This window comes from Poeciliopsis prolifica, unplaced genomic scaffold (assembly GCF_027474105.1).
Source record: "Poeciliopsis prolifica strain line A6 unplaced genomic scaffold, Auburn_PproV2 SCAFFOLD019, whole genome shotgun sequence".
NCBI lineage: Eukaryota > Metazoa > Chordata > Actinopteri > Cyprinodontiformes > Poeciliidae > Poeciliopsis > Poeciliopsis prolifica.
In genome coordinates, this window is record NW_026562394.1 from 159,400 (window position 1) to 179,600 (window position 20,201).

Genomic DNA, 20,201 nt, shown 5'->3' on the forward strand with positions numbered 1-20,201 from the left:
GCCTCGGAGGTCATCAGTAACTACTCTAAGCATAATAGTGGAGGACGTCAATGACTGCTCTCCAGCTTTCATCCCCAGCAGCTACAATACCCGGGTACCAGAGGATCTGCCCCCTGGAACTGTGATCACTTGGGTGCAGGCTCAGGACCCAGATGTTGGACCTGGTGGACAAGTCCGATATTCCTTAATCAGTGATTTCAATGGGACTTTTGAGGTAGGTCTTGTCTGAGTATGCATAATCTATAATGTTTTATGCAGCAGAACGTCATTATTTACATGCAAAATTTCAAAGTTTCCCATGTAATTAGTGGAAATCTATCAATGATAATTAAATTATTTCCATTTGAGAATCTGAGAAATATATATATTTTTTAAAAAGCCCCACAATGTGATCCCAAAATCAAGAGCTATTTTAATAACAATTTCCGTAGCCCAGAAAAAATGTCTTGAAATTTCACCACATTTTGCAATTGGTTCATATTTCTTTCAGTCTCAGAAAACACAAAATAAAAATATTATTTTATGCACAAAATAAAAAAAATATAGAACGCATACTGTAAATCCCTATTAGGCATGCAGAAGTATAGTCTTGTGTAAGATTTTTCTAATATTTAAGAGGCAGTTGATGAGGAAAATGACTGTACCCAATGAAATTCTCTGTGCAGATCAGTGCTGTGACCGGCATACTGAGGGTAAACAAGGAGCTAGACTTTGAGACAAAACAGTTCTTTAACTTAACTGTTGTGGCAGAAGACAGAGGAATCTCAAGCCTTCGGAGTGTCACATTTGTGGAGATTGAGGTGCGTAAAAGAGTCACATAATTGGCTTATGTCACTGATAGCAAAAAACAACATAAATCCACACACTTTCTTAACATCCAAATTAAAATCAACTATCACTTTTCTTCAGGTGGCGGACGTCAATGAAAATTTGTATGCCCCCTACTTCCTTGACTTTGCTGTGAAAGGTTCAGTAAAGGAGAACTCTCGCACAGGAACAAGTGTCCTGACAGTCATTGCTAAAGATGATGACAGGGGACGAGATGGCGTCTTGAGATATTCTGTCCGTGGAGGCAGCGGACTGGGCACTTTTACCATCGACGAAGACACAGGTGTGACACTGGATCAATTTTGAAGCCTATTTATGTGAAGTGGAAATCCAATAATGTGCAGCACAATGCTTAGAATACAGATAACTAAATGAATTGCAAATGGAGAATTTTACCAGGTTATAAGCCTGTAATGATGAGAATCATACAAATGTGATTTATATATATATATATATAATATATATATATATATATATATATATATATATATATATATATATATATATATATATATATATATATTAGGAATAGAAAGTTAGGACAGTGTGTTGAACAGCCATAATGAGTGTATAGCTGTGACCTCACACAGGAGCTGTGTACTGGGAGATCATTACTGTAATGACGGCAGAATGGAAGCGACAGTCGCTGGGCCTCAGGCAGCACCATATAACTGATCTAGTGCTGTGCAGATAACAGTGATCAAGGGTGTCCTGCGCAGCAAGCCACCACTTCTAAGTATTGAGAAATAAGTGACTTATTTAAGAGGCTTGACCCAGAATGAGAAGGTACTTGAAATACAGTAGGTGCAAGATACTGCAATAATTTTTCCATGAAGAATCGTTGCAGGATCTTGCCAGTACAGCATCTACTGTATGTCACTGGAGGTTTTAGACCTATTTTTCTGTATCTCTCTCCATGCTGGTGCAACATTTAAACTGGGTTCGTTCAGTTCTATTTAACTGTGGAGTGCTCAGGGAATGAATGAGACTTTTTATACATTTGCTAGTTTTTAATCTTGCTGTTGTCACAACCAATGCTGTAAAAAAAAAAAAAAACTTGCTAAAGTGGGAATAATAAGTATTTGAACTTCATTATTTAAAGCTGTCTGTCAGTCCTCTGCTTGCTAACATGCTCCTCTGAAATGTGCAAGAGAAAAACCTAAAACAGAAATGTTATGTATTAGATGTGACTTATTCAGTGCTTGGTATTTTTAATTTATGGCATCCGGTTTAGCATGCTTTAAAGGCTCTTTCTTTATCGAAACAAAAAAAATATTACTCTTTTCTTTAAACATTTTTATGGCACCTGTACAGGACTTGTATGTCTCAAAGTATTTGACAGTTCGTATTGGCAGACATCATAGAACTGATTAATGTAATTAATTAGCTTATGGTTTATAAAGCCGCATACGCGGACCAAAAGTTCCCCATAAGCAGTGGCAGTTCAGTGAGGAAAAAAATAAGTATCTATTAACATTTCAGCTCTGAACTTTTGCATGCATTAAGTGGCACAAATAGAGTTTTCTCTTGTGCCCTTTTCCTCTTACCTCATGTTGCACTACTGTACATAAACTACACTGGAAGCTTGTATTGACATTTAACGGGACTAATTATTATTGACTGTAGTTGAGAGTGAAACACATGGAGAGAGAGAGTGACTCTCAGTTAACTTTTCTAAAAACGACATGCAGTTTTTTTCAGATTGTCACTCTACCTATTAAGAAAAATAGGAACGCAAACCACACTAAAACCCAATGCAAGTATGAGTACTTCCTTTGTCAAATCATGAATTAACTGTAATAAATTCACACGAAGGTTGGTTCACTGCACGTTAAATCCAAAATGTACTTCAGCATAACTTGTCTGCCAGGACAAAGTAGGCAAATAAGTCTCAAAAAGCAACACATCATGAAAAATGCAAAAGCAAGTCCTTTTTCCAACTATATTTACATATGCAGAATCATATGTGTACTGTCTAGTTCACAAAGAAACTATGTTAGAATACATTAATACATGAAGAAGCCCTTCTTGGAGTCATCATTTACTTTGGTGTTAAAACCTCAGTGAGGAACATCACAGACAGTGAGAACGTTTATTGAGTGCAGATTTTCCAGGGGAAATCAAACTGCTTGTTAGAGCAGAAACTAAAGGGAGAGAGGAGTGGAAGTGAAAATGAAGAGAGGAAGGAAGAGGATGCAGGGGGGAGTCTGGAGTGCATAAAAAGTGTCAGAAGAAAATACAGCTTTCTTCCTTCCAGGTTCTTTTATGTTTTTTTTCTAATCTTGGAGTTATTTGTTATTTTTCTCTCCTAATATAATAAGCATAAAAAATACCAAAGCCATTTTGTGTCAAATGAAAAGGTTGAACAAGGAGATGTATAATTTGATTTCTCTCATTGTGCTGAAGAAGTCAGCTGTGGACAGCACTTCGGTCTGTCCCTCTCTGGTGCTTTTTGCTGCTGTATGAGTCCCTGATCTGGCTGCAAGTGAATCTGGCTCTCACTGCCAAACTAAGTATATGAAGAAAAGGGGATTTAGACAGAGAGAGATATAAAAAAATAAATGAAAAAGAGAGAAAATTAGAAGGAATGAGGTCTTATGTTTAGGTTCTTTTAATATGTATCTTATATCAGCCCTGCTCTTAGTTTCAAAACAGGCTCTTTGATGCATTATGTAGGGCATGACGCCTTTGTTGTCTGGAGTATTTTCCACTGATAAAGGCCTTCTATTCCGCTATTTGATATTTAGATGTTTCTTCCATGTCCATTAAGGCACTGATGAAAAAAATATGGTCACTTTATCAAAAGAAATGTAGGACCCTTTCTGGCTTATATCCAAAGCTGGCTGAACTTTAAACAAAACTTTGTATTCCTGTCATTGGGCAGGAAGACTAAAGCTTCCCAATTTTTCATTGGACATTTTTCAGGAACTCCTCTATTAGAGCACTTTGCAAGCTCCATATTTGTCACAGTCAAGATTAAGTACTTGTTAAGTCACATGGAGACACATTTAAGAAGTATACATTTCACATTTATTAAAAATTAATGGGCTGTACTTTCATGTTGCATGCAAAGCAGTTTCTCAAGAGAAAAATGATGACAATATTTTTTAATCAGTCTTGGCATTGATCATTTGCTAGCATTAGTTTGATAGTTAGGTCACTAGCATGTTTCACATGCATGGGGATGTAAACGAAACTGATGGATGGATGTAAAACCTTGGTGGGCTGCACAACTTCTGGATTAGAGTATGTGGCGTGACCCTCCAATTTTTTTTTTGTCCACTCTTTCAAGTGTGTTATTTATGGTGAGAATGGAGGCTGTCAAGTCCGATTCATATTGAATCTGGTGAATGGTGGCAGTCGGTTTTAAAGTTCAAAGAGCTTTTGAAAGCTCCTCTGTTTTCCTTGTCTCTCTGTCGGGACTATTTGACAGCGATGAGATGTGTTTTGAAAAGGACATGGTCAAGGACGATAGGGCAAGGATGTGTCTCAGCAAACACTTTTGTGATGCATTGCATGTGTCCTGGGTTGGCTGCTTAGTCCGAATTTAATTGATGGTTTCCCGTTATTAACACTTGATTTGTGTGAAAGTACATGGGGAGTTTATAGCTGACTAGCAAAGTTAGAGAAGAGACATATAATAAATAATATACATTATGTTTTATATACATTTTATTGAAGATTGTAGGAGTTCAGGGTAAATATTAGAGATGCACTGATGAGTCTTTTCTTGGCTGATGATGACTACTAGTTTTGTTTGAGGGCTTACCTGCTGATTCCAATTTTGGCCAGTTCTATATCATTTTTTTTTTCATAGTGTTTGTAAGTTTGAATCCTTCATAAAACTAAGGAATTGCAAGATCTTTTTTTGTTTTGTTTTTAACTCAGAAATGTAAATCAAACTGTAGGTTGATTAAACAAATATTTTGGGATTTTGTAGGCTGCAGATCACAATCAGAGATAATTTACTCTTAAGTTGGCTTATTCAAATCTCTTGTTGATCTGTGCTGTCCTTGAGTCCAGCTTTTTCCAGCCATTGGTAGGATTTACTGATATCAGCCACTTGGGTTATTTGCTGGTGGTACATCCCATGTAGGGGCTTCTCCTCCCATGATGGTATCTCTGGCACCTCAACCTCCGTTCCCTGTTGTCTGAGACATTCACTGAGCACATTGTCTGTTGAGGCTTTGTCCCTGATGTATTTATGGATCTTAGTTGTTTCGTCCTGGACAGTGGTTCTCACACTCACTAGTCCTCTGCCTCCTTCCTTGCGGCTCGTGTACAGTCTCCGGGTGCTGGAACCCTCCATGCATTGTCAGTAGTTTTCGAGTCTTAAGATCTGTGGCTTTTATTTCCTCCTTTGGCCAACTAATTATTCCTTCATTTTTCAAGGGATGCATGCAGATATGGTGGAAATCCCTTGCACAGCTGTAATTTAGTGAAGTCTCAATAATGTCAGCATTGTGTGGGAACCGTTGTTCCAATCACCATTATTTGGGTGTCCCAAATAAGCAAATAATGGCCAACCTTGCGGGGCAGATGGTATGTATGTCTGTATTAAGCAATTTGTAAATTAATATTTGAAACATAGTCTAATACAGAGTTCAAGTTCTATGGACATTCAAGAATTAATGTTCATAGAAAATTAATTCTTCAAGCAAGTGAAAATAAACCTGGTCGTTGAGATCAAAAAGTACTTCCAAGTTAGTTTGGAACACTTTGCTGCAACATGGTTTAAATATGAAAGATTAATTTGGTACATCAAGGCACTTTCACCATTGCAAGGTCACATAATGTTTTCAAATACTAATCAGTAGCTATTTATTTTAATATATTCTAATAACTCTAATTAAATTTCTCTTTGCGAAGAGACTCTAATAAGCAACAGCTCTTGTAGCAATATTTGGGTTTTGATAACCATATAAAACCCAGCATCAATGATTACTTCTTATTTCTGAGCAGTAGTCAAAGACTGTAAATTTATCAAGTTTTATACTTTAGTGCCAATTTGTTAGGCAGTTGTGGATATGTAGTGTGATGCAATTCTAACATCCACATTTCCAGCATTTGGCAAATATTCTGTAGCTGATTCACTTTAAATCAGCTTGGTTCATAAACAGATATATCATACTTTGAAAAACATCTTTTTGACATGTTTTATGAAATTAAATGAGGGTTTACTGATAAAGCACTTTACCAATATGCTTAACTTACAGAAAATATGTAATCTATTTCAGTAATGAGTAACACTGCTTAATTGTATATGTAATTTGGCCTGGATATTTCAGAAATATTTCATCATTAATGAAAGGAATCATTTGAACCAGCAAGACCATAAAAATACTCTGTCATTGCATTTTTATGTACTTTTTTTGACAAATGTTTGTACCTTTTTCTTTCTCTGTAATGGCTATGGGCAGGAAGGTTTTACTTTTTGTATATCAACTTCATACAACATTCTGTGGTTCTAATTGTTGAATTCACTTAGCTTCATCTTGAATAAACTTTGTAGATAATGTTACCAAACTGCAAAGAAGGCACTGTAACACAGTGTAATTTTATTTGCTATGAGGAAGAGCTATTGGATTTCGTTGAAAAGTAAAAATAATCCATGAACAGATTAGAACAAACTGAGCATGGTGTTTTACATGGAAAAGTATAACACAATCAGAATATTTATGTGAGAGATGATAAATTTGAGCATGGAAACAGTTTGGAGAGAGAGCAAGGCATATTTATAAACAAGCATAATTTTTAAAGCCCATTTGCAAAGTTTAGAGAAAGATCAGCGAAACAGCAGAGATCAAAAATAAGAAATCCTGTTCATATTTGAAAAATGCATGCTATGTGTTTTGGAAGGAATAATGCAAAGCAAAAATACACTAGATTAAAGGTTTCCTCAAACATCTTGGAAGAAACTGTGTGAAACTCTCAACTTTCCTCACCTGCACTGTTTTGTCTCATATGAACTTCAATAATTGGATTGTATTTCTTATCAGCGGTCTGTAGTTTGTAATGCGGAATTTACTTTATTCCATTTGCAGTGATGCCAGTCCCACATGCTGTTGTACTATTGCATGAATCAGTTTTTGGGCAAAATCATAAGTTTTGCAATAGAGAAAAAAATAAATAAATCCAGCTTGAGCAGGATTGAATGTGAGTAGTGTGATGCAATCCAGAGGAGAGCACTTTAGTCTAAGAGGTATTAAATTTAAGTTTTCAGGCAGAACAATGCAAATTTGCAAGCAAGCAACAGTTTTTGGAATGTGTGATCAAAGTTTTTAATGGTGAACAATGTAACATCTGAGACTGAAAACAGAGTTATGCTAGTAATAGGTACTCTTGGGTTTTAGAGGGAACTCTTTCCCATACAACCAGAAGTTGCTTCTTCTACATTGTTTATTCAAATGTATTTCAATAAACTGGGATTTAAAATCTTGCTCTGCTGTGCTGGCATGACATATAAAATTAAAAAAAGGGATTTTGTTAGGTCATGAAGGTATGAGTGTTTTTGTGTCATTCCTAAAAGTTTAGACAATGCAGTATGACATATTTATAGAAAGTAATAAAAGAGGCTTCTATTTGTCATCTTGTTTGTGTGTGTGTGTGTGTGCGTGTGCGTGTGTGTGTGCGTGTGTGTGCGTGTGTGTGGGTGTGTGTGTGCGTGTGTGTGTGTGTGTGTGTGGGTGTGTGTGTGTGTGTGTGTGTGTGTGTGTGTGTGTGTGTGTGTGTGTGTGTGTGTGTGTGCGTGTGTGTTCTTTGTGTCCCTGAAGAGGTCACCAAAGCTGTCAGCCACTCATCTTCCTTAAGGCCACTAAACACGCCTCAGTCAGGGTGTATGAGTGTCTGGGTGTTTTTTGTTTGGTGCAGGGCAGTTCAGAGTACGTTTAGCACTGAGCAAATAGCAGTGGGAGCAGTTTGGTCAGCTGTGATTAGCGGTAGAGAGGCTGAAGCATTGAAGGTGACTACAGAGGCGCTACTAATGCCTGTGAATGTCACTGAAGCCAGGACACAGAGTTAAGTTTAAATTTGTCTCTTTGCAACAGGAAACTTAGTATTCAAAGACTTTTCCCACGAGACCTTTTAAGGATGTATCCCTTTGATAATACCCAATCTACATTCCACCCACCTAAAAGACATATATTGGCATTGTCTAACCAAGTCACGGCTGCATTAATGTTTCTGTTTTCCTCAACAGGGGTGATTTATACTGCTGGTAACTTGGATTGTGAGACCAAAAACTCCTACTGGCTCACTGTGTATGCCACAGACAGAGGGGTTACGCCCATGTCAGCTTCAGTTGAAGTCTTCATTCAGGTAATGATAATTTGCTGAGATTTTCTTTGCATACGAAATATCAGATGTAGAGGTGTGACCATTCATTAACATCATGAGATGATTACACAAAGTTCAAGAGTAACAGACAAATTGAGATTTTAAAGGAAATTTTGGTATTTTCTTGGCAAGAACATAACTTTTTAAATATCCTAGTATTGTAAATAGTTTAATATTTTAAGCTAGCTTCTCAGGGCTATCAATAAACAGGCCCACAGAATCACATCATGCATGGTAGAGGGCATAAGGTACTTTCCACACATTAGTCTTTTGTTTCTCACCAGATGTGTACGTGTGGTAATTGCTACAGAAAATCCAATAGTTGACTTAGAGCTTTTGATTGTATGTGGTATTAAGCAACTATCTTAGTGTTCATTGCTAGAAAGGTTTTAGTGGTCTGTTGAAAGGTCAGGGGCTTTGTATGTCAGTGATTGTTATTCACAGCTTGTCAACATATAGCTGGGGGTTATACTGTTTGTGGAATATTGTTGGGGAGTGCTATAGCTGAAGTGAGAGTAACATAGCAAAAACTCTCCATGTGTTACTATTTAAAGTATTGTGCGAGGCAATATCTCTTCTGAATGAATCACTGGACCATTGTTTGCATTTGCTTCACCTACAAAACAATCTGTCGTCTCAGAAGTGGAATTCATCACTGTTAGAAGAACCCTCTCACATAAGTTAGAAGCATATTTAATCGGCAGCCCTTTCTCACCTTGGGGTATTTGAGTGTAGTGATCTGATTAGGTGCTTTACTCGTGGCCTTTTTATCTCAGACAAAAATTGAGAAATGAGTCAGGAGCAGGTGCTTCTCATTCAGTGGCTGAACTGTCTTTGCTCTCTGTGCCTCTCAGCAAATGCTCAATCAACTCACTGTTTCCCATAAATATTACAGATCTATGCTGTTAGGAGGCAAATCAATTCACTGTGCTTTTAAAGTGTGACATCTATGACATTTTCTGGTAAATAAATTTCCATGTTGTGATTAATGACATATCAACACAGACCTGGGGTCCTTTGATTAGTAAGCACTCCTAAAATCTGCAAATACATTTTCTTCATGCGTTCATGCTGATTCAGAGGGTCATGTTTTACCAGCATTGTCAGTTCAGTTCCCAACACATGAATTTACAACTAAGATATAGTGGATGGAATCCAAGTAATGCTGCTTATACAAGTTCAATAACCAAACTTGGTCTTTTTCTTCTGCCTGTTTCTCCTAGTATAATGGTTTGCTATTGTTTCTCCACCAGGTTGAAGACGTCAATGACAATGCTCCACTCACATCCGATCCTATCTACCATCCAGTCATCAAGGAGAACTCTCCAAAGGATGTGTCAGTCATTCGTATTCAAGCACAGGACCCTGACCTTACAGCAGCACCCACCCGTCTGAGTTACCGCATCTCTGCAGGGAACCCACAAAATTTCTTCTCTATTAACCCCAAAACAGGTAAGGTTCTCAGACATGCTACATTACTCTACATTACTATTTGCAGAGTAACTTGATGATTTCTTCTAGGACTGCACTATTATATTAATTTAGACCGAATAATCATTTATGTAGGTGTATTAATATACCTAGATAAATGACAAAATAGGAAGCAGTGGGACAATAGATTTAAGGTTCATTCGGATCTATCATGCCTTCTTATCTAGCCTCAGGCTGCTACAGCCTTCAGATAAAATAAGAAATGTGCCACAATAGCCCGATTCTCTTCCACTTCCACACTTCTTTTTGTATTTTCTTAAATCTATAATCTTTATGCCCAATAGATATTGCCCCAAAACAATGTAACAACAGGTGGTTTTATATTTTATATGGTGCTGCAGTAGGCTTTGTTCAGTTCTGATTTTGTAAAGTCTTGTGAGAGGAATCAGCAAAGTTCAGAAACATGGTTGAAACTTTGGTTTCTTGACTGCTTTTCAAAGTTTTTGTGTGACCTCACTGTTGAGATGATTTGTGCAAATTTTCTCTGACATCCGCACATTTCAGATTTCTCATACATATTTTAACAGGCTCACAAAAGATGATTTACACAGCAGCCTGTTAAAATGACATATCATGTCAGAGCACTGTGCCTGAACATCCTTTCCAACTTTTAATCTTCTGGGGAAAAAGATTGAATCACTGTCAAACATTGTTTTTACTCTACCTTTTATAATTCTGGTTTAAGATGATAAAGAAATAAACCATTTGTTCTTTTCAATTACTAATCAAGTTGCACAGAAGTGTCACAATATTTGTGAAAAACACAAACTATATTAAGGAAACAGAGAATGATGTATATGTCACATGAATCTGTCAAATGTGAAGTTTAGGGAGGCCACAGTGGATTCTAAGCAATGACTGACATGTACATTAAAGAATGATGCTTTATATAGTAATGTTTTATTCAAATCCCGTACCTCACCCCCCACCCAGTCTTGTGAGGTCTTTGTTGCTGCCCTAGATTACATTTTAAGTGATTCAACAAACAACCAAAGGCATTTATGAAGCCTTTTTAACTCAAGCATAATTTGCACTCAGGGAAGTGTCGATGTAATGATCAAAAACCAATGTCCTATACACAACATCCAGCATGTCAATCGTCGCGCTGATGTTAAAAATAGGGAAGTTCCTAATGGTATGTGTATGCATGTCAAATCTTTAAATCGAAGGTGGTGGCTCCATTTGTCATTCTCTACTACTGTTTGAAAATGCTTTTGTGCATTATGGCTGTATTATTGACATTATGTAGTGAAGCACACTGAACTGGGGTGAAAAGGCTAATATTGATCCTATTAAAGATATTCTGCCCCTCACTCTCTCATTAATATGTAACCTGGAACCTAACACTAAGGCATTCTCTCACAGATCGCGTAGCTGTAATAATGAGTCAGTGGGTTTGTTGTGATGCATCCCTCTGATGCGATTAGTGTTAATGCAGGTGCAACAGCATATTGAATCAATTTGTTATTCTGCAGATTAGAATGCTCACCCAACAGCTGTATCTATGAATAATGTGTGTCTGTGTTTGTGTGGGAGGGAAAGAGACATAGTGTGACAATTGAATCAATTGATTAATTGTTACATCATTGTGTTAGAAAGGGAGGTTCAGCTGCAAACAGTCAAAAAGCATTATCTCACAACAACACACTGCCATATGAAAATGACATTGTTTTTGAGCTTGAGTACTTATCTGTGCTGTCTGTTGTGTCTCAGGGGAGCATTTAGCCATCTGAGCCCTGCTGTCTGTGTCTTTCAAACAACTCAATACTTTCTCAACTTGTCTGTTATTCATTACTTCACAAAAACATATTTATAATATTAATGGTATTTTAATACATTTTAATTAACATTCTAAGAAAGTGCTCAGATTAGTCTCAAGCAATATTTCATGTAAAAAGAAGATACCAGCTCCCCTCAGGGTATGGAAATAGAGTCATTTGTTTCAAACTATTTTTCATTGTTAGCAAAATATGTTGTGGGATTCTTGCTCATTTATATGTAAATAATAAAGAGGTTAGGGTTTTTTCTGTATTGATTTTAACATTTCTACTGAATAAATAATGACCTGACAGTTGAGTGCTATTGGTCAGACATACCATTTCCAATTTGAGAGTAATTCAAACATTGTAATGTGATCAATGAAAGTTTGCAAGTTCGACAGTGTGCATGAGTTACCCCCTCTTTTCTGGTATGAGATTCTTGTAATGCTACAACCTTAGGAAAAAATACCATAGTGTGACGGTACTAAAACAAATATTAAAAACATAACAGTATTATATGGTCTAATTTAATGTGTCCAAAGTATGTCCCTAAGTCCCTTTGTAAAACTTGTAAGATTTTTTTATGGCAGTTTACGAAAAGTATAGTTTTGGTCCTCAATCAAATGAAAATGACGCAGATAGAATTTTATTTTATTTTTTTTCAGGGTAAGGGGCATAAAGGATTTTCAAACTTCAGTTTATGTCTTCTTGAATGGTAAAATATTAGATCTACACAATTTTTTTTCACATAATTTTAATATTCTCAGACTTGGATTACAATGCATTAAAACTTCTGCTTTGGCCACTCCATGTTTGACCACCACAATTTACTCATCTGATTAAACAAAGACGTATCTTGAAACAGGAAACAGGTACTTTGTCAACTCAAATCATACTTTTTTATATAATAGACCAAAAGAAACAATTTTAAGATCTTCCAGCAAACGTGTTAAAAAAAGCAAAAAAAAAAAAAAAAACACCTAATGTAGACATTAACTGCAATAACATATTCTAAAAATGGATAAATGTATGGTGGGGGTTCTCTGACAAACCAATAACATTAACACCAGTAATATTCCAGTCAAGTTCTTGCTGTCGGCCTTCTATGTCCATTAAATGGTCCATTAAATGCAAAAAGATGAATGAGACTGTTCTCTTCGGTACATTTTGAGATAGATCTATAATTGCATGCAGCTTTAAGCTCATTCCTCCAGGATAGTTTGGGTTTTGAGGACCAAGTGTGATTTGTGGGATTGGGACAAGGATTGCTTTGAAACTCTTTAGCAAGAAATAAAGTCTTGTAAACAAAACAGTTACTCAGTACGTAGATTACATTTTATGTCACTTTTCCTGGCAGACCGCTTTGAATGATACTGTGATGAAATATTATGTTTCAAAATGCAGTACCTAAAAGAATATAAATAAACACTAACTATTTTTAGCTTTTACAGTAATCTTTCTTAAAATGCAGACAGTGTTTAGGCTTTTCTTGTTCTGTACTTTGTAAAATAATGTTTGGAATTAGGTAGATAAAAAAACAACAACAACAAAAAAAAACATCTTACTGTTGGAGATACTATGCCTCTCAATTAAAGAAAAACCCGAGACAGCATAAAGTTTGATGATTCAAAGCCACGTTGCACATTTTAACCTTTCAACATATGTGACCTTGAATTATTGGTTTCTTTCTCTTGATGTGACCATTCAGTCTATGTTGAGGCAGGTCTCCTGCAGATATTATCTCCATGTGAAGCAGTGGGGGGAAAACAAGATGACTAAGGTTAATACAGTGCCTGTAAATATATAATTTAATCATGTGATCTGAAATGTATAATTTATGTTATTTTAAAAGTAGTAAACAGGGAGAATTAATTCTCCCTGTTTACAGTCTGAAACTTTCTTGGAGAGATTAATAAACAAACTCTCGCTGATTGATTTGCTTTCGTGAAGTGAATGTTCATAATGTTATGAAACCAACTCCTGACCTGTCTGTTGAACTTCCAAATTGTTTTGAAGAGTAAATCTTGGATGGAACAAAGTAATGCATTTCTGCTCACAAAATGTCATTTTGATAGCTTGAGACACCACAACAATTCCCAAATTGCATTGAAGCTGAGCTTTGAATGAGAACAAAATGTGTAAATGTGCTGTGACAGTTTACAGTGCTGTCTGCTGAGCTCTGCCTGTGATTGACGGCGATACCTCTGGGGTGAAAAAAAACAACAGATATGTGTTGACACAGAGTGTCAGATGGAGCATTGCTTCTAAAAGCATATATGCTTGGAGAGTGCGATGATAGAGTTCTGGTGGCTGTGTGCCCTTTAGTATCAGCCTCAAGTGGATATGATTGGTGTTAAATAAGTAAACCAGCACACAATTAGACAATTGACTGAAAGGCATCTAATTTTGATCTGGTGTCATGTGCGGGAAGCGCATATATATTCATACTATGCATGAATCTGGTTTTTGAGGACAAATACACATTATTAGATATGGGACATGTATCTCATGCATTATGTTAGCAAGGATAAATATATAACTCAGTTCAAGATGAATAATTAAGATGCAACAGTAAAAATTCTTCCAAAAATGGAGCGCAGTGACTTTTAGCTTCAGAGTTTCAGCATATTTAAAAATGGAAGCAGTCATTCCTTCTTAAAGAGTCACAATGCCGTTTTTGTAGCCCTCAATACCAAAAAATACCCTCTTTCTAGTGCTATGTTTTTTGTTGTTTTTTTATGTAACTCTTCATAGAAAATACAAGAAAGCACAAGCGACCCATAGTTTTAAGACTGCTCTGAACTTTAATCTGTGTATTAATATGAGGCTGTTCATTGAACCATCACCCTACTTTTTTCCTCATATGTTTAATTAGAATAGAGTGTAGCTTAACTTCAGATATGCTGTGAGCTGTAGATCATTGATTTTCATCAGTGTTGTTAACTCACCCTGTATTCTGCTGAACAAGCCCCTCCCCCCCTTCTGGTCCCCCCCTTGCCTATAGCTTGTGACCGCTGCTCTAGATTTACTCCTAATTTACTTAATTGAAGTTAGCCTGCGTAGCAAGCCCAAGGTGACACTGTGATATGTGCAAGCACAGAAATGTGTGAGTGTATATCTGAAGCTGATTTTAGAGTATTCACTGGGTGTTGATTGCACAGTGTTTAAAATGCCCCATGTAGTCCCATTTCATTTTAATGCTTCATTACACAGAAACAAAAATTCCATCATCATTAAGAAGCATAGACTTTAATCATTCAGCACAAACATCTTTAAAAAAATAATTAGAAATTTGTTTTGTGTAAATTATATATTTTCAACAGACAGCCAGACAGACCTGTCTGATTCTTCTCCACCCTGACATTTGGTTTGTTGGTCAACAGCTGTCTGCCTGTCTGGAAGTCCCATGGGATCTTGGGTCTGATGATCTCAGGCCCTTTTATTTGTGTCCCAGCAGATTTTGAGGAAACATAACTTGTACTTAGCACAGATGTTACATAAAACGGTGTTATTCAGTGGATTTGACCCCAGTTAGCCTCTTTGTTCTCTGTGTGATTTCTTAACTTCATTATTCCTGGTGTCTAAACTTATAGTAGCATGAATAAAATTGGTCTTTACAAACAAGCAGTAAGATTATTTTTATAAATCAAATCTGAGTCCCCGTTTTTCCATATGCAAATTTAGAGTTTACATATATGTTTAACTGACAAAGGCCCATAAAGGAAGAATTGCACCTTGGACTTAACAGTGAAGCAGTGGTGTTTCACTGATGCTGATTTATTATTATTTTTTTTTTCAGAATGTTCTTTTTATCTTTGAGTGAATAATAGTACCCTTCTCTTAAATCTTTCTTTTGAAAACATTTACATAACTTAACATTTTTCTCCTTGCTGAAGATGAGAGATGCTGTTCTTGGGTTTTTTTTGCCCCCTGTCGTTTGTTTCATTGTCATGCTTATTGTGATAAATTTTTGTTTCGTTTGTGCTTGGCCCATGCAATGAACAGTAATACTAAGCCTGATGGCCAAAGACTTTCTGATACTTACAAAGTACAAATGTTTTGCACCAACATCTCAATAAAACAATTTGCTCTCTATATTAAATATAGATTGGCAAAACAATACGTTGACATCTGGTATGGTGTCATTTTATTGGTTTAAGACTGTGACCAGGATACAATGCAAACATTTGCAAACATTTCTACTTTCATGGTAGAATTTTTCAACATACAAATATTCATCCATCCAATATATTGTCCCTGCAGCTTAAAGCCACTTTAAGCTGCAGGGTCCAGTCAATTGACCTAAGATACAGATGTTTATTATCACATGAATGGATCTTTTAAGGATAAAAGCATTCTAGGGGAAACTGTATTTCTCACTCAAACATATTTACTATTATGGAATTTTTTTAGATTTTTGAACACAATTGTAATTTGCACTCTGCAACAAATGGCAGACTTTTAAAAATTTCAATCACCTACTTAATTTAATGGTACACTCTAGTTAAAACTCTAATAATTGTCCAGACAATTAAATAAACCTTATTTGCCTAAATATGCTGCATGATACCAAGCAAGTGTAATATCCTTAAACAAATAAAAAGCATGTAACAGGATATGGATGGTTTATTTTTGGTGGAGAATTACTGCTTTTGTAACTGTAAGACAGTTTTGTAATTTATAGAGTGGGGAATAAACAGCTCTAAAAATAGGCCTGTCAAAAACGATTAGTCAAAAAGTTTGTATTTCCTAATCTTCACTGCATTCACACTTTGTGAAACCATTTAGCTATCTGGATAATCTGCTTCAATACTTCCTTTTATCTGCTGCTTAAATTGCCCTGGTGGCTTGTTGGCTAACCGAGTGACCCTCAGCTGCACACTGCTCTGAAACATGTCCCAAATGTGAATGCCTTTGCCAGAGCTGCAGGCTATAATTTTGTAGAGCTTGTATGAAGCTATATATATATATATATATATATATATAGTACCAGACATTTGGGAGACAGCTTAACAGCATAAGTTACATGCTGCAATAGAAAGCTTGATCTGTTTTTAAGTTGCTTTTATCATTTTCAGGGCTGATTACAACCACTTCGAGGAAACTGGACCGAGAACATCAGGCAGAGCACTTTTTAGAGGTACAGTAAGAACCCAACAGTATGCATAGCTTATTGTATTATTATTTATCCTGCCCTGCCACCTGCCACTGGCTGCTATTAACAAAGACAGGATGGAGGACAACCTTGGCAGATCCTAAAGGCTCCATAAAATGTGATGAATGACTGTGGTTTTGGACCCTAGGTTTTAGATTTTTTAAATGTAATCACTCACCATTGGTTATCTTCTCCACTCCAGGATGGAAGCAGAGAGGAGAGCAAGTCGTTCTGTCCAGCATTTTGATAAGTGCAGACACTGGGCATACAGATAGCTCTGTGATTACCATTTCTGTTGCAGCTGCTGCTCTGCATGCAGATGAACCTGATAATCAGAGATTCTTGACATTAGAGACATGAGCAAACTTGTTTTTCCTCCGACTTTTCTTACAAGTCATCAAATGTTAATGAATCTACAAGCACTTTGCCCTTGTTGGAAATGGAATAAAATAACCTGCAGCTGACCCACAATTCTGTTGCTTGGTGGCATTGTTATGTGTTCTGTGTGGTGTGCCACCTGAATTGTCTAGACACTTCTTTCTTTGATTGCCTTGTATACTAATTTGGAATGTAGTTTATGACGGTGCACTACAAGGTGGAAAAAGCAAAAGCATTTTCAAACTGGCTTTATTTTAGATTTCTAATTTTCACTGAAGTTTTTAATAATATTGTCACCCTGAAAAACCTTCTTTGCATATTAACAAACCATGAAGTCATTGTAATTCCTTTTTGAATTCCATAGTCAGTACATATCACATGTATTACAAAATAATACATGAGTAATTAAGCTACCAAAATGTTAGTCTCTCCACACAATATTTGGCCCAAAAAAGCCACTTTAAGCTGATGCTACTAATGTGGTTGGAACGGCAGTTGAAGCATTCAGATGACATATTTAGTCAAAGATTTTCTCCTTTTTCTGACTCAGACAAAGAAAAATATGAAATCCAGCTGACTATCCTGGGTAAACATGTAGGGGCAATATCAGGAGAGACTGGTTATAAATGTTTTAATAACTTAATCTGCAGACACCATCTGATGTTTTGTACTGATAGAAAACACATAAAAAGGAACAACAGCCGTAAAAATATATATGCATACATATTTTTTCACTCAATTACCTCTTTCACATAAACAAAACCACTGTTAACTTATCTTTTAGAGCCAACGAATAAACTATTTTTGCCCTGAACTTCACCCACAACTCCAACTGTTTTGTCACACAGGGGCAAAACATGTTTTCAGCAAAAAGACTACTTTCGGTAGTCTTCCTACTTCCACAGATCTTACATTTCCATCTTAGATTATCTATATGACAAGCATATTCTTATTTTTCTATGAATGGAGACAACGTTTCTGTTCAGCAATGTGTTTTTTGTCCAGAAAGCAAGATAAACATCAGTACTGTGTTAACAGAATCAGACAGTGACAGGCTTCCAGATGAAAGAATAATCAATGCTATCATCCATAGTGCATACATGATTTTGAAAGCCTTAGCATAAAATGCTTCATTGTATCAGAAAAGTGTATTTTAGACTATGTACTGTATGTGCAGATGGATGGAAATTATTTTCCATATATTCAAGATTTTTAGTGTTTTAGAGTTTATCAGACAACAGTGACATGCAATGAAAGCATTTAAATGAGTTTGTACATTTGACCTCCAATTTTAGTTGAAGTGCTGGTCCATCTGTGCTGTTCACTGTTTTCCACTCCAACTCATGGCCTGCCTGTAATTAATAGTCTTGTGAGCAGTCAGGCTGGCAACAATGATTTTCACTCTTATCTGATCCAATTGATCAGCGATCAGACCTCTGGCTCAGCTTCAGGCAGATCAATAATACAAAGAGATTTCCCGGGATCTCTGCCCCACGTGGCCCTGCACTCACACAGCACAAGCAATATTTAAGATGTCAATGAATGCATGCACTTGCAAAGAAATCCCTCACAAATGACAAAGCATGTTCTCATAATATCATATCTCTCTTTGCATGCGTGCTGTTGTAGGTCACAGTAATCGACGGCCCAGTGACAACCCGCCAGTCCACCGTTTGGGTCATAGTCCACATCGAGGATGAAAACGACAACTCTCCCATCTTCCCTGAGGTCACTTACCGCATCAGCTTGCCTGAACGGGACCGAAACAAACGGGGAGAAGCTGTTTATCGGGTTTTTGCCTATGACCGTGACTTGGGCGCAAACGGCAACATCACATATAGCATTATTGATGGGAATGAGGATGAAAAGTTCAGTATTGACCCAAGGACCGGTATGGTGTCCTCAAAGAAGACGGTCACAGCAGGCAGCTATGACATCCTCACTGTGAGTGCTTTATAATAACTATAAAACACAGCAGTTAGCAGCATAGCTGACAAAACTATAAATCATACACCTAAATGGCAGACTACAAAGATCCTTAGTTAAAATAAAATTGGAAGCTATTTTAAGCACAAAGTGGTGCCCGTTTCTTGATTTACAATTTTTTATTTCATTTTTCTTTCTTGTACAACCTGGCAAAGTTAGCAGAAGAAAATGCATTTTCCATTTTTAAACTGGCACAAGCCCAGGTATTTTGAATTTTCCACAATCAATAAACTCAGCAGTAGCACCATAAGATGTACAACACAATTGCCTTCATCACATTTTGTTTTTCTTTTCACAAAATTGTGCTCTTGTTTTGGTCCCTTTTCAAACTTTCCTCATCTCCAACACAAGGTCAAATTACAGCGGCTGTGGTGGTTGTCTGGGGACGCCTATTTCTTTTTTTTTTTTACAACTGATTAACTGATTAACTACACACAGCCCCGCTGTGCCATGTATTGTTGCGTTCCTTTTGTTTCGCTGCATGAAAGCTCATATCTCAGTTGATGAGGTAGCCTTTTTCATTAACATGGACAGCAACACCCAGATTTTCTCTCCTTGAAAACTAAGTGAGCATTCTATAAAATTTACAAGAATGTGGGCATATAGGCTCTTCCATTAGATTGAATGATTTTTTTTTTTAGCTATTTTACCATAAGTTGTGAAATGTGAGTGAGCTATTTAAAGACTTACTGGCCCATTTATCATTTTAGGCTGTAGTTTATGGTTTATTTAGCCTGATTATATGCATATAGTTCTAATCCCAGATGTTGCAGCTAAGGCTATTTATGAAATTGTGTATGCTTGTCTCTCTTTTTCATATCTTTTGTTTTTCTTAGATAAAAGCTGAAGACAGTGGTATTCCATCATTGTGGTCTACTGTAAAACTCCATGTTGAATGGATTCGCAAACCTGTCCCTTCGCCTATGCCCCTGCTCTTCACCCAGAGGTCCTATAATTTCTCAATTGCAGAGACATCTGCAGTTGCTCAGCCGGTGGGACTGGTGGCTATCAGCCAGTCAACGACACCTGTCTGGTTTAGTATTGTTGGTAAGTATGTTAATATAAATTGCAAAAAATATCAGGATGCAAGACAAAAGGTCAAATAGTGAAAAGTTATTCTACAGAGTGACGTTTTATTCTACAGAGTGACGTTTTGTTATCGTACTTAGTCGAGGTGCTGCACAGAACATATTTTTCATTTATAAAATATATATTAATCCACATACAGAACCAAAACCATGTTAATCTTCTTTGAAGAGTGTCAATAA

The 20,201-nt window shown here is 36.6% G+C and overlaps 1 protein-coding gene across 1 annotated transcript in view; it reads left to right on the plus strand.

Moving 5' to 3' along the window:
• The window catches only part of LOC129368492 (protocadherin Fat 3), an 80,867-nt gene that overhangs the window by 6,060 nt on the left and 54,606 nt on the right, over window positions 1–20,201 (plus strand). Inside the window, 8 exon segments of the mRNA XM_055043489.1 lie at window positions 3–214; window positions 666–800; window positions 910–1,111; window positions 8,027–8,145; window positions 9,417–9,615; window positions 16,493–16,554; window positions 18,577–18,891; window positions 19,770–19,980. Coding sequence (XP_054899464.1) covers window positions 3–214; window positions 666–800; window positions 910–1,111; window positions 8,027–8,145; window positions 9,417–9,615; window positions 16,493–16,554; window positions 18,577–18,891; window positions 19,770–19,980 — 1,455 coding nt within the window.